Source organism: Myodes glareolus, chromosome 4 (assembly GCF_982192425.1).
Source record: "Myodes glareolus chromosome 4, mMyoGla1.1, whole genome shotgun sequence".
NCBI lineage: Eukaryota > Metazoa > Chordata > Mammalia > Rodentia > Cricetidae > Myodes > Myodes glareolus.
The window spans coordinates 77,351,315-77,363,298 of record NC_142029.1 but is presented as its reverse complement, the minus strand read 5'-3'; the positions used below and the strand labels follow the sequence as shown (position 1 = coordinate 77,363,298).

The 11,984-nt window shown below is 42.4% G+C and overlaps 2 protein-coding genes across 5 annotated transcripts; one reads left to right on the top strand and one right to left on the bottom strand.

Moving 5' to 3' along the window:
- Positions 1-1,127: 1,127 nt before the first annotated feature.
- Positions 1,128-2,671, bottom strand: C4H11orf71 (chromosome 4 C11orf71 homolog). Its single transcript, XM_085688704.2, has one exon. The coding sequence runs from the start codon at positions 2,588-2,590 to the stop codon at positions 2,243-2,245; it is 348 nt and encodes a 115-aa protein (XP_085544830.1). The 5' UTR covers positions 2,591-2,671; the 3' UTR covers positions 1,128-2,242.
- A 191-nt stretch (positions 2,672-2,862) lies between these two features.
- Positions 2,863-9,758, top strand: Rbm7 (RNA binding motif protein 7). 4 transcript variants are annotated; one of them, XM_087905617.1, is made up of 6 exons: positions 2,863-3,003; positions 4,188-4,292; positions 4,391-4,553; positions 5,334-5,421; positions 7,508-7,598; positions 8,472-9,758. In XM_087905617.1, the coding sequence occupies exons 3-6, from the start codon at positions 4,493-4,495 to the stop codon at positions 8,829-8,831; spliced, it is 600 nt and encodes a 199-aa protein (XP_087761743.1). In that variant the 5' UTR covers positions 2,863-3,003; positions 4,188-4,292; positions 4,391-4,492; the 3' UTR covers positions 8,832-9,758. The 4 variants fall into 4 exon arrangements, with proteins under 4 accessions (XP_087761743.1, XP_087761742.1, XP_048272872.2 ...); XM_087905616.1 differs by lacking the exon at positions 4,188-4,292 and having other exon boundaries at positions 2,870-3,003; XM_048416915.3 differs by lacking the exon at positions 4,188-4,292 and having other exon boundaries at positions 2,870-3,003; positions 7,508-7,602; positions 8,472-8,725.
- The last annotated feature ends 2,226 nt before the right edge of the window (positions 9,759-11,984 follow it).

Here is an 11,984-nt window from a genome sequence, read left to right as displayed (position 1 = left end):
TTTCACTATCCCTCCCCAGTCTAAAACCCATAGCATATAAGTGGAATTTTCTCAACTATGACTTCCAATTAAAGCTCAGTTAACTTCCTTACAGGTATCTGGGACAGTTTTGTTATAAATTATCTTCAGCCAAGCAGTAGTGGTGAACGTCTTTAATCTCAATACTCAGGAGGCAGAGGCAGAAGGATCTCTGAGTTTGAGGCCAGCCTGGTCTACAGAGAGAGTTCCAGGACAGGCTCCAAAACTACACAGAGAATCTGTTTCAAATAAATAAACAGATAATCTTCAGAAAAACTGTCAAAGTAACTACCCCAAGCTGTGTCTGTGTTGCATATTCTGATAAAGGACCTTAGCTGAAAGGCTAAGTTCTACCTCAACTGGATGACCTTGAACTACCCCAGCAACATAAATATCCTTCTAACATACCATAAAGTTCTGTTAGAGCAAAGCCACAGATATATCTTGTTCACTTTTTAATTCTAAGTGCCTGATGCAGACAACAGCAGGCACAGAATTCAATCAGCTCAACCTACTGCACCTGCCTCTAACACAATGCCACACACTCAGTGAAAAGTAGCTAATAATATTCTGCCAGCATCCTTCCTTTAGCACGATTTCCTATCTTCTCCCTGTACCAGTCATTCTACTGAAATTCTCATCTTAAGATATGGTAGTATGTGGTGATTTTGCTGTATCTCAATTAAGCGAGTCTGACTAGACAAGGGTCTGAGGACAAAACAAAAATCCCACAAACTTTCTCCCAATACTACTCTGGGGAACAGCATAGGAACGATCAGCCACCTAAGATAACCATAGTAACAGTTATCATGGGAAGCAATTACAACCAATACCGAACAGCATTACTACATTTAATGAACAGTTGAGTGTGGCCATTTCCGATTAGCTTCTCCATTCAGAATGCATTCATGGCTCTTGAGGGCAGGGATGTGTGAAGTTGACCTGCTGCTGGGTACACACCTATCACTAGGGATGCTTAGGAAGGATTTCCAGTTCTAGACCAACCTGGGCAGTACAGGAAGGCCCTAAGTTCCAGGACTCAAGAGTAAAGACAAAAGACTTCAGGTGATCATAGTGAGCAGAACAATAAGGAGTGGCTGTGACACAACTTAGGCTCCACCAGTTTATTTTGTACCAGCATTCACACTAAACTTGGAGTTAATGACATGACATGCCGGGCGGTGGTGGCGCACGCCTTTAATCCCAGCACTTGGGAGGCAGAGGCAAGAGGATCTTTGTGAGTTTGAAGCCAGCCTGGTATGCAAGAGCTAGTGCCAGGACAGGCTCCAAAGCTACACAGAGAAAGCCTGTCTTGAAAAACAAACAAACAAACAAACAAACAAACAAAAACCAACAACAAAAAACAAACAAAAACTTGGAGTTAATGACATGACACATATAACAATCCATTTGAAGTCTTTGGAAGAGTATGCACATTGGCTTAAAGTGGAACAGTACTTGTGTTTTGCGTGTCTGTCCAGGTCTGGTGGGGCACACCTCTAATCCCAGTACTTGGGAAACAAGTTTGTTGGCCCAGAACGGCCAAGGTTACAGAGTGACACCCTTAGGGGGAAAAAAAATGGAGTCTGTAGACATTAGTAAAAAACGGAGCACGTGGGTGGGGGGGATGTGGGGGAGCTGGGGGACTCTGTGAGGTAGTGAGGAAAGATGTTAAGGATAAAGCAGTGTGATAATTTGTTTTCCCTAACACAAATTCAAGGGTAGTCTAAAGTAAAGAGGAAGGTAGTTAAGAAAGCTTGAGTTCAGGGAGGGTTGTGGAAATCAGATACAGCTGGATTTTGTATTGAGTAACTGTCACTCAAGCTGGGTGTGTGGCTCACGCCTGTAAATCTCAGCACCTACAAGGCACAGGCAGGCAGGAGGACAATTTCAAGACCATCCTTAATACATGGCAAGTCTCGACCAGTCTGGACAAGAGACTACATTCAGTCATTTGGAAAATCCCTCCTACATCCTTCTTGGCCCCATAAGGATCGCTATTAAGACGCCCCCAAACTAGCTAAAACAGGTTGGCCTGGAACTCAGAGCCCGTCTCATGAGATTAAAAACGAGTGTCACTAAGCCCGGCCAAACTCTACTTTGACAGGCTATATTATCTGCCAACCTCGGTGAAAATACACCAGTAAAAATAAAACTGCCGTTACACCAACAAATGATTTCAGAGAGGCCTTGTTTGCAAGCTAAGGGAGAGGAGGCATTCGTTCTACGCCGAGATGCGGGCTGCCAGGGCAGTTCCCATGGCAACCAGACGCTGTTGCAGCACACTTCTTAAGAGGTCGAGCTTGACGCCAGGGATCGGGTAAGGCGAGAATCTGCCTTGGCGGCTTCGGCTGCGGCCACCGACGGGCATTCGACGTCTGTCGGTCCGAACGCTGGGTCGCGCTGGCGGGCGAGGTCCTGCCTGATTCGGTTCAAGACTGGTCACCAGGAAGCTGTCTCCGGAGACCATCGCCCAAGCCATGGTACGTTGGTTGAGATCTCCTTGAGAGGACCGATAGGCCACCCTGTTGGCTTGATCGCCGGCCGACAGAGACGCCGAGTTCTGAGCCATCTTCAAACACTGCCCGCAGTGTTTGCCTGACGTACGTCGACCAAACTGGGCTCTCGGCAGCGCCGCAGATCACTCCAGCCCGCGTCGGAGGCAACCGTTACTGACCACAGCCGCCATTTTCAACGCAACGGCGGAAGGTACCGCCGCCGGAAACGGGCTCCCACGCGCATGCGTAGCGGCCCTGCGCTCGCGCGAGAAGGGCGTTTACGTCGTGACGTCAGAACGAGAGGACGCGGGTGTCTCTGAGAGTGCGCAGTAAGGTCGGCCGGCCACCCGCGAGCAGTCCGACTAGGCCAGAGACTGGAATCCCGGCGGAGATGGGGGCGGCGGCCGCAGAGGCCGACCGCACTCTCTTCGTGGGTAACCTGGAGACGAAGGTGACCGAGGAGCTCCTCTTCGAGCTCTTCCACCAGGTAAGGTGCGGGCACGGTCCTAGGGCGGCTGGGGCAGTCCGGGGCCCACGTCGGGAGCGGAGCGCGCCAGGCCGGAACCCTGGGGCGTTCGGGTCAAAAGTGACGTCTGACGATGTGGGTGTCGGCGTCTTAGTGCCTGTGAAGGGCCAGGAACCTGAGGCGGAACCGCAGCATTACTTTCCCTTTCCTGGGTACCTCGCCTTCTCTTGTGAGTTTATTGGGCTTTGCTTCGTCTCACACGTTTCCGCTTCTCCGTTCGCTTAACTTGCTCGTGAAATTGCAGACATTGAAGTGTTTCTAAAACTCTAATAAACTTAACGTAGGAAAACAGCATTGGCATGTTTATCCCAAAAGTCCGAAAAGTTAGACCGATCCTGCCCTGCTTCATGGCTCAATCTCTGATTATAGTTGATCGATGCGGAAGTCTTTTTTTTTAAACTTTTCGAGAGACTGGGTTTCTCTGTAGCTTTGAAACCTGCCCTGAAACTAGCTCTTGTAGGCCAAGCTGGCCTCGAACTCACAGAGATCTGCCTGCCTCTGCCTCCCGAGTGCTGAGATTAAAGGTGTGCACCACTTCCCTGACTCCTGACTCCTTTCTGTTTTTAATAATATCTTTTTTTTTGAGACAGGATTTCTCTGTAGCGCTGGAACTAGCACTTGTAGGCCAGGCTGGCCACAAATTTATGGAAATCCACCTGCCTCTGCCTCCTGAGTGCTGGGATTAAAGGCATGCGCCACCACCGCCCGGCTTTTATTGAGATCTTGGTTGTTCTGGTGGAAGCTTCACCCCAGCCCCTGGCATCCATGTACCCAAAGAGTCTGAAATGTTCTGGTGGAAGTTCCACCCCAAGCCTCTTCCCCCATCTCTCTCAAACCATGCCATATCTAGGCCTGCCAAATGATGAGGGCTTCCCGAGAGATGCTCAAGACCACTCCCACAGGGTATTTAAACCGCCCCCCAGAAAACAGACATATGGTTTTCTGATCTCTTACCTGTCTCCTCTTTGGGGGGGGGGGGGCTGGAAAATCATCCTGGAGCGGTTTATCCCTTAAACTTGGACTTTTTCTTATTCGGTTTGTTTTGGTCTGATTTGGATTGCTGCGTTGGAGGAGAGGCTTATCAGGGTGCAGAAACTTTTCATTGATTACATACTATTGTTTAAAACTTTGTGTTCTCTTTGTAGTATTTGAGACAGAAACACAGTCTCTGTAGCCTTGATAGCCTGGGACTCCGAGGCTGACTTTGAACCAATCCTCCTGCCTGCACCTCCTGACTACTGACAATACAGGCATGTGCCACTGTGTGCTTGCATTCTTGTTTATTTCTGAACTTTCAATGTTTTCCTGAAATTGCCTTGTTTAAGTTCTGAATCCTTTTCTTTTGTAGGCTGGGCCAGTAATAAAGGTGAAAATTCCAAAAGATAAAGATGGCAAGTTGAAGCAATTTGCATTTGTGAATTTCAAACACGAAGTGTCTGTTCCTTATGCCATGAATCTTCTCAATGGAATCAAACTTTTCGGGAAGCCCATCAAAATTCAGTTTAGATCAGGTAATGACTCAGGTATAGTGGTAATAAGGAGAGGCTTTTGGTTTCTTTTTCTTTCACTACTACCATTCCAGGTTGTTTGTTTGTTTGCTTTATTCCAGGTTTTTTTTTGTTTGTTTTTTGTTCTGTTTTTGTTTTTAAGACAGGTATTTTAGGCTAGCTTCAAACTCACTGTGTAGCCAAGTCTGGCCTTGAACTCTTGATCCTCCTGCTTTTATCCCCAAATGCTGGGATTGTACATGTCGATGTCATACCAGACTAATATTTTAAAGATTGGATTAGGGAGCTAAATATGAAAATACTCTGTGATTTACAAACAGTGATTTTGTTGCTTCTGTGGTTTTTGAGACAGGGTTTCTCTGTAGCTTTGGAGCCTGTCCTGGAACTAGCTCTTGTAGACCAGGCTGGCCTTGAACTTGCAGAGATCCGCCTGCTTCTGCCTCCCAATTGTGCCACCACTGCCCGGCTTTGCCGCTGTTTTGTGAAGATAGGCTAAGGCTTTCCATCCATGCAGTCCCACAGTACATCATGGCCAGATCAGCTGTTTCTGCATTAGGTAGTATCTTGTTTGGAATGCTTTCTTTTTCTGGTATTACCTACTTAAAAACCTGTGAGGTAGTCTATAGCAATTTGAGTGATGGTTTTCATTGTTTTGTTTTAGTTGAGGGCAGTTGGTGTTGCTTTTAAACTGTTTATCTCTTTTGTGGTAATTTAGACTGGATGAGACATTTCAAATTGTTGGGCTTTTTGGTTTTCAATTAGAAATTTTAAATTATGTTTTAGGAAGTAGTCACGCCTCTCAGGATACCAGTGTGTCATATCCCCAGCATCATGTCGGAAATTTAAGTCCTACCTCCACATCTCCTAACAGGTACTGTTTCTCACTTACTAAGTCATTTGTCAGAAAGTTTCTGAAGGAATGACCTCAATGCATGAGGGAATGATTTCCTTCATAATGCTCCAGCTGTTTTGCCGCTGGCTCTGCTGGATCAATGTCATGCCTCTGTTTTCTAAGGAGGCTGGATGCAGATAGATTGTGTGGTTCTTTTGCACTAAATGAAATGCAACTATAGTCATGTGTGTTTGTAAAGATATGTCCTACCCACATAAACAGATGGAATTGAGACAAAAAATGTTTGTCATAATGATCATTCATAAAGGGCTTTCTTTGAAGAATTGAGCACATACCTGTTACCTATTGAGTGCCTCACCAAATCCTTTCTGTGTATGATCTCAGTTACTTCTTTTTTTAAAATATTTATTTATTTATTTATTATGTATGCATAATTCTGTCCATGTGTATGCCTGAAGGCCAGAAGAGGGCACCAGACCTTGTTACAGATGGTTGTGAGCCACCATGTGGTTGCTGGGAATTGAACTCAGGACTTTTGGAAGAGCGGGCAATGCTCTTAACCATTGAGCCATCTCTCCAGCCCCTCAGTTACTTCTTGAATCTACCATGAAATAGGATTTCTCTCTCTACTTTTGGTGCAGATAATATGGAATGGAGGTTAACTTGCCCAGATTTAAGCAGTTTTTAAGCAGTGTGTGGAGACAAACCTGGTTGGTCTGATCAAGCCATAGAATGATACACTGCCAGGTGGAACTTTGAATTTAGATGAGCACATGTACTTCGTGGCTACCTGTTTAATTACTATAATTAGTTCTCTTGAGAAGTAGAAAATGCTTTGAGAGAGTTTTAACAGCAGGAGATGATGCAGATGGATGAGGAACTGAAAGAAGCCAGTGCAGTGAAGGCAGTAGGGAATTTTGATGAAGTACATAAAGACTGAGTAAGTGTCTCATAGAGCTACAGTCAAGTTTTAGAGGATTTATTCTAAACAGGAAAAAAGCATTAAAATATTTTTAAGTCAAATGATGATACGAAGTTAGAAGTTTAACGAGTTACTTGATTGCAGTGGGAGAAGAATGTGTTAGAAAAGATATTAGTGAAAGAAATACCAATTAGGAAGCTATTGGCAAGTGACCTTGTGGGACTGTTGGATGAAAGTTGGTTTGAATTAAGGCATTGCCAAAGCCGGAGAGAATTGGATGGCTGCTGTGAAGAGAAATGGTGGAAGGAGGAATTATAAAAAGCATTAGTACAAAAACATTGCTTTCCCTGTGTTCTTTTTTGCCAGCCGAAATCAGTTAGTGGTGTTTAAACACTCATCAGTTGACACTCTTCAGCTACTTTCATATAACAGTCAGAGGTATCCTAAATGGAGCAAAGATCTTCTTCCCCTTAGAATTTCTTGAGAGGGTTGAATAAGTATGCTAGCCACTTTTTTTAACTTTAATCATAGGCTAGGGTGGATTATTTTAATACTCTGGCATAAAGTAAACTGTAATTTTTGCCTCTCTTAGAATCTGGACACATGATCTGCTCTGAGAGCCTCTCCCTTTCCCCCTACCTCCACCGAGTCTAAAGCAACACTAAAATGAGAAACAAATGTTATCCAAACCTTTTCACTTTAATGTCTCATCATTACCTACCTCCCTAATTTCTCAAGTTAAAGTCAAATTTAGTTTCTTTATTATTTCCTTCATTTATAGCTAGACAAAAAAAATCTCAGTCTGAACGATGGCATTGGCTTGAGGACCAATACGTTTTTGTTCTGTAGAGTCAAGGAGTTAATACTTCAGTTGTGTGCTAGCCCTGTTGTCTTTGTGTCTCCCATTGTATTGGTAAAGGTGATAGGTAACACAAGAGGAAAACAGTGTTCCCAGAAAACATCATGTTACAGAACTTTAAATGTGTCTTTTTCAGAAAGGCTGTCCTAATCAGCCGACCTAAAGTACAGTGCCCTTTGCTCCAGCTATTCCAATCCCCTAACACATAGGAACTGTCCTTGTTTTAATCACTTTCATCATTGAGAACTGTCTTGCTCATGACTAACTGGTGTTGAGTGTTTGTTGAATGATGACCACTCATCATTCCTGCTTTCTCTTTGCAGCTATGAAAGGACAGTGGGTAACATGACTCCATCAGCACAGATGGTTCAGAGGTCCTTCTCTTCTCCAGAAGATTATCAGCGGCAAGCAGTGGTAGGCAGTTTTTTTCCCAATTGAGTTGCTAAGACAAAGTCGTACTTGGGCTAAAGTATTCCTGTTACATCAGATAACTTATCACTTCTCAGTCAGTTTTATTACTTATGTCCTTTAAGCATAAGTAACTGTTTATTTTAATTCTTAATACTTTGTTGGCTGTTTAGGCTACCATGATCATTACAGTTTTAATAATTTAACACGTATCTTCTAGACCAACTTACCTGAAGTGGTTTTTGTAATATGAGACCTACCCTAAAACTCAAATCAGCTGCCTTCTGATGTTTTTTTCTTTTTTGTGGCAGTCTCACTATGTAGCACTGCTGTCCTAGAGCTCTGTAGACCAGGCTACCCTTGAACTCACAGAGATCTGCCTGTTGCTGCCTCCAGACTGCTGGGTTTAAAGGCGTTCGCCACTATGCCCAGCTTTTGTCATCAACCCTTAACAGCTTCTAAGATGCAGGACCTATTTCTGCTACTGTAGCTGTCTTTCTCAGAATCCATTCTGAATCTGCTGTGTGCTTCTCCCTTATAAAGATTTCTTTTTGTTCAGTTTATTTTCTTAACACTCAGATTGTATGCCACCTTCACAGAGATTTTCCTAGTGCTGGTGAGCGTCTAGTTTTTCCTGTGTTTGTTACAGTGATTCATAGTATAGTCATTTTGAGTGTTGGCTTATAACAGTCTTGAAAATAATAGTATGTATGAAACTTTGGTATTAGACCACATGTCATTACATTTCGCTTGGGATACATCTGGGCAAGGATGATTTTGATTTTTCTTTATTCTATGTATTGTTGATTGACTAATCCATTGGCTTTGCTGTTAAGAAGTGCTTACAATTAATGTTTCAATTACTTCTTTTCCTCTCAGATGAACAATGTTTTCAGACAGATGTCATATGCTGGGAAATTTGGTTCTCCACATGCAGATCAGTCGGGATTTTCGCCATCAGGTCAATCACATGGTCATCCCTTTAACCAGTCTTCCAGCTCCCAGTGGCGCCAAGATGCATTGTCACTACAGCGTAAAAGACAGAATTCTCACCCCTACCTGTCAGATAGACACTATAGTCGTGAGCAGCGCTACTCTGATCATGGGCCCGACTATCATTACAGAGGAGGCCGAGAGGATTTCTACTATGACGACAGGAACCATGATGGCTGGAGCCACGACTATGATAGCAGAAGGGACAGTAGTAGAAGTGGGAAATGGTCCTCATCTCGACACTAGCAAGCATTCCAGGGACATTGTTTACAGGGCCATTTTAGGCCCTCTTCATTAAGTTGTTCTGGAAATATTTCTAAAACTGCACAGAGTAGCCCCACAGTTTTCCACCTGTCTTTGAAAAAGAGAAGTTTTTCAGCCTAGCATCAGTTTCCTAGAGAAGGCAGAACTGCGCTCCACGTTTGTACCTCAGGGCTTCTGAAGAGGGAGGATTCTATACAAAAGAACGTCCCACCATTCCAGTCACTTCAGTCTAGGGAAGATGAACTGTATACATTGGTTGTATTATAAAGCAAATATTTTTAATTATCTCACCCTTTTGTGTTGCAAGGATTTTCTTGGTAATGAAATCATTTTGGTGTATATAGTAGGAAACATCCAAGTTGGTAGTCTGAAATGGCTATCTCCATTTTGTTAATAAATGAGAAAATGGAACTCAGTAATCCGTTTTATTAACAGCTTATTTAAAACAGTTTATTGGTTTTGCTTGGGGATAAATCATATTTTCTAATTCAGAATTTAAGTACAAATTCTGTGGTATGCTCTTGAATTTTATCACAATTAAACATACATTATAAATCTATACTAGTTCATTCTAAGAACTTTAAAATCTTTTCATTAAATTATATTTGATGTATGACTAGTCACTCAGGAAGTTAAATATCTACTTGTATATTTTTACATAAGAAGACAGTGTTGATAAACTCTTTTTAGAGGAACAGCAATGTTGATACATAGATAAAATGGCAAAATGTTTCACTGCAAGGATTATAGTTTTGAAATTTTGTTTAACAATACTTCCATGTTTCAAGATGCTGACGCTTGTTCATTGTAAAATCGTTTTTAAGAATTCTGTGAAAAATATGGATCCTCTTTATACCACAGCATTTATACTATGTTCCTTTTTAATATATTAAATACATAAAAAGAGAATGTGTCTCTTTATTTTACTGATATCAGAGGTATCCAGTAAGTTAGCAGTGTACTTTCAATCATGTCAGTTCACACTTTGGTTGGTAAAGATTGTGGATCTTAACGGCATTTTCTGTAGATTTGCCTTGATGCATGGCTAGACTTTATCAACATAGATTATGGTGTAGAGCACTATGAACATTACTTTATCTGCTCTCTACAGAGAGATGTTCTAAGTTCCAGGCTCTGTGTCCCCACCTGGCATAGTGTAGCCAGATTAATAAAACCCAGAGACAGAAATTGGGGTTCAACATGAAGGTCAGAAAAGCAAAACAGCCAGCCACTGGCTTTTACCTCTACCTCAGTCTGAAATGGCATCTTGCTTCTAGGAATCTCAGAATGAGACCGTGTCTGTCAACTGTTTCCTCCCGCTTTGTATTCCTACAAAAAGTGTGCATCACTGGAATTAGAGGCATTTACCATACTACCTGGTTTCTATGACAGGCTAGTGTGGCTATTGGGATTAAAGGTGTGTGTCACCACTGCATGGTTTCTGTAAGGCTAACCAGGGCAGCTGTTTTACTCTCTGATCTTCAAGCAAGCTTTATATATTAGAATACAAATGAAATATTACTATAGCATAGGTTAAGATTTTGTTTGTTAAAATAGTTTGCTTAAGCAGTTTTATTTCTAAAAAAAACCCTGATATTTCTAGGTATCTACATGGACACTTAGTACTTTATTGGCATTTATCTAGTTTGAACTAAGTCATGTTGATCCATAGGTGATCAGAATAATCTTGGCTTAATGGGGCGGGGACTAGCCTTGGAAGATCCAGTGATTATTTTCCTTCAGTTTTACTCAGTTGAACTAATAAACTAAATATCTGTACTTTATAAACAGGGCAAGAGAGCCTCAGGATTCAATATAGACAACAGTTGAAAGCTCTGTTAGTATAACTCAGAAACCTCTTTAAAAAAGAATATACTTAGTGTCTAGGGTGTACCCTAAATTCTCAGTGATGGGGCTGTTAGTGTCAGTATTAAAAATAATGTGCAGCAGGGTCAGGGAAACTGTAGAGCCATAGCATTCCTGTTTAATTTCCAGCGGGGTTTTTGTTTATTCTTAAGTCAATGGATGGTCTCTATCTGTCACAATAAAATTAGCATAGCAAAACTGATGTAGAAGGAGAGATTTATTATAGCGATGCAAACTTACACAGGTTTGTTGCTGATAAATTGATGTGCTGGCCGATATCTGGTGTTGGGTCTGAAGTCACCATGAGTTGGTGAGATTGTCAGTTGACAGGGACAACTGAAGAGCAAAACTGAACAGGAAGAAACTGGAAAAGGCTAGAAACTAAATTGAAATTTCATCTGTCTCAGTCTTAGATGTGCAGTTCTGTGCTCCATGTGATAGGAACTACACAGTCTTAAGACTGCCCGTGCTGAGCTAAGCCAGCCAACCAGTAAATGATGCATAAAGTGCCACAGTGCCTGTTAGCCTGCAATGTCTTCCAAAGTCTAAGAGCCAGGCCTGCTACTTCAGTTTTATTTTCGTTACCTTATTTTGTGTAGCAGTGGGCAAAATACCTGGCGGAAATAAAGGAGGGAATTGTATTTTCGTGTACATTTCTAGGGGAATTTTCAACTGCCATAGATGAGAAGGCATATAGCCAGTCAGGCAACTTGGTTTTGTTTTTGTTGTTTTTTTTTGTTTTTTGTTTTGTTTTGTTTTTTTCTGTTACAGAGTAGGAGGCATGGTAGGATAGGTCCAAGCAGGAGTATGTGACAGCTGCTTGTTTGCTTCATAACTTCCAAGGACCCCCGGCTCCCCAGTGGTCTATTTCTTTCAGCTAGACCACCTTCTAAAGGATCATAACCCCAACAGTGCTGCTGGCTAGAGATCAGTGTCCAAACACTAGAGCCTATGGGGCTCTAAGTTATATATCTTAACTGCAACATCTTGTTGATGACAGAAATCAGGTCTCTGAGAATGGTGAAGTCTCAGAAACTCAGTAGCCACCTAAGTAGCTTCCAGGTTCTTGACTCAGGAATTAAGAAGATGAAACTCAGAGGTCAAAGAGAGTGAAGTTTACAAGTTTATTACAGATTGATAGGTGGGAGCTTTAGTCAGGGATATAAAGCAGTGCTCCTGGATAGCAGAAGGATGTCCCAGAAAAAAAGAATATAAAGTGTAGACAGAGTTTTCCTGTCCCAATTGCTTGTTCCCAAATACCCAACAGTC

What these genes read in the sequence shown, in the direction of transcription:
- C4H11orf71 (XM_085688704.2), bottom strand. Translation starts at nt 2,590, where the DNA reads ATGGCTCAGAACTCGGCGTCTCTGTCGGCCGGCGATCAAGCCAACAGG.
- Rbm7 (XM_087905616.1), top strand. Translation starts at nt 2,908, where the DNA reads ATGGGGGCGGCGGCCGCAGAGGCCGACCGCACTCTCTTCGTGGGTAAC. An exon ending in TCTTCGAGCTCTTCCACCAG is followed by an intron (nt 3,004 to 4,390) that starts GTAAGGTGCGGG and finishes TTTCTTTTGTAG; the next exon opens with GCTGGGCCAGTAATAAAGGT. An exon ending in ACCTCCACATCTCCTAACAG is followed by an intron (nt 5,422 to 7,507) that starts GTACTGTTTCTC and finishes TTCTCTTTGCAG; the next exon opens with CTATGAAAGGACAGTGGGTA.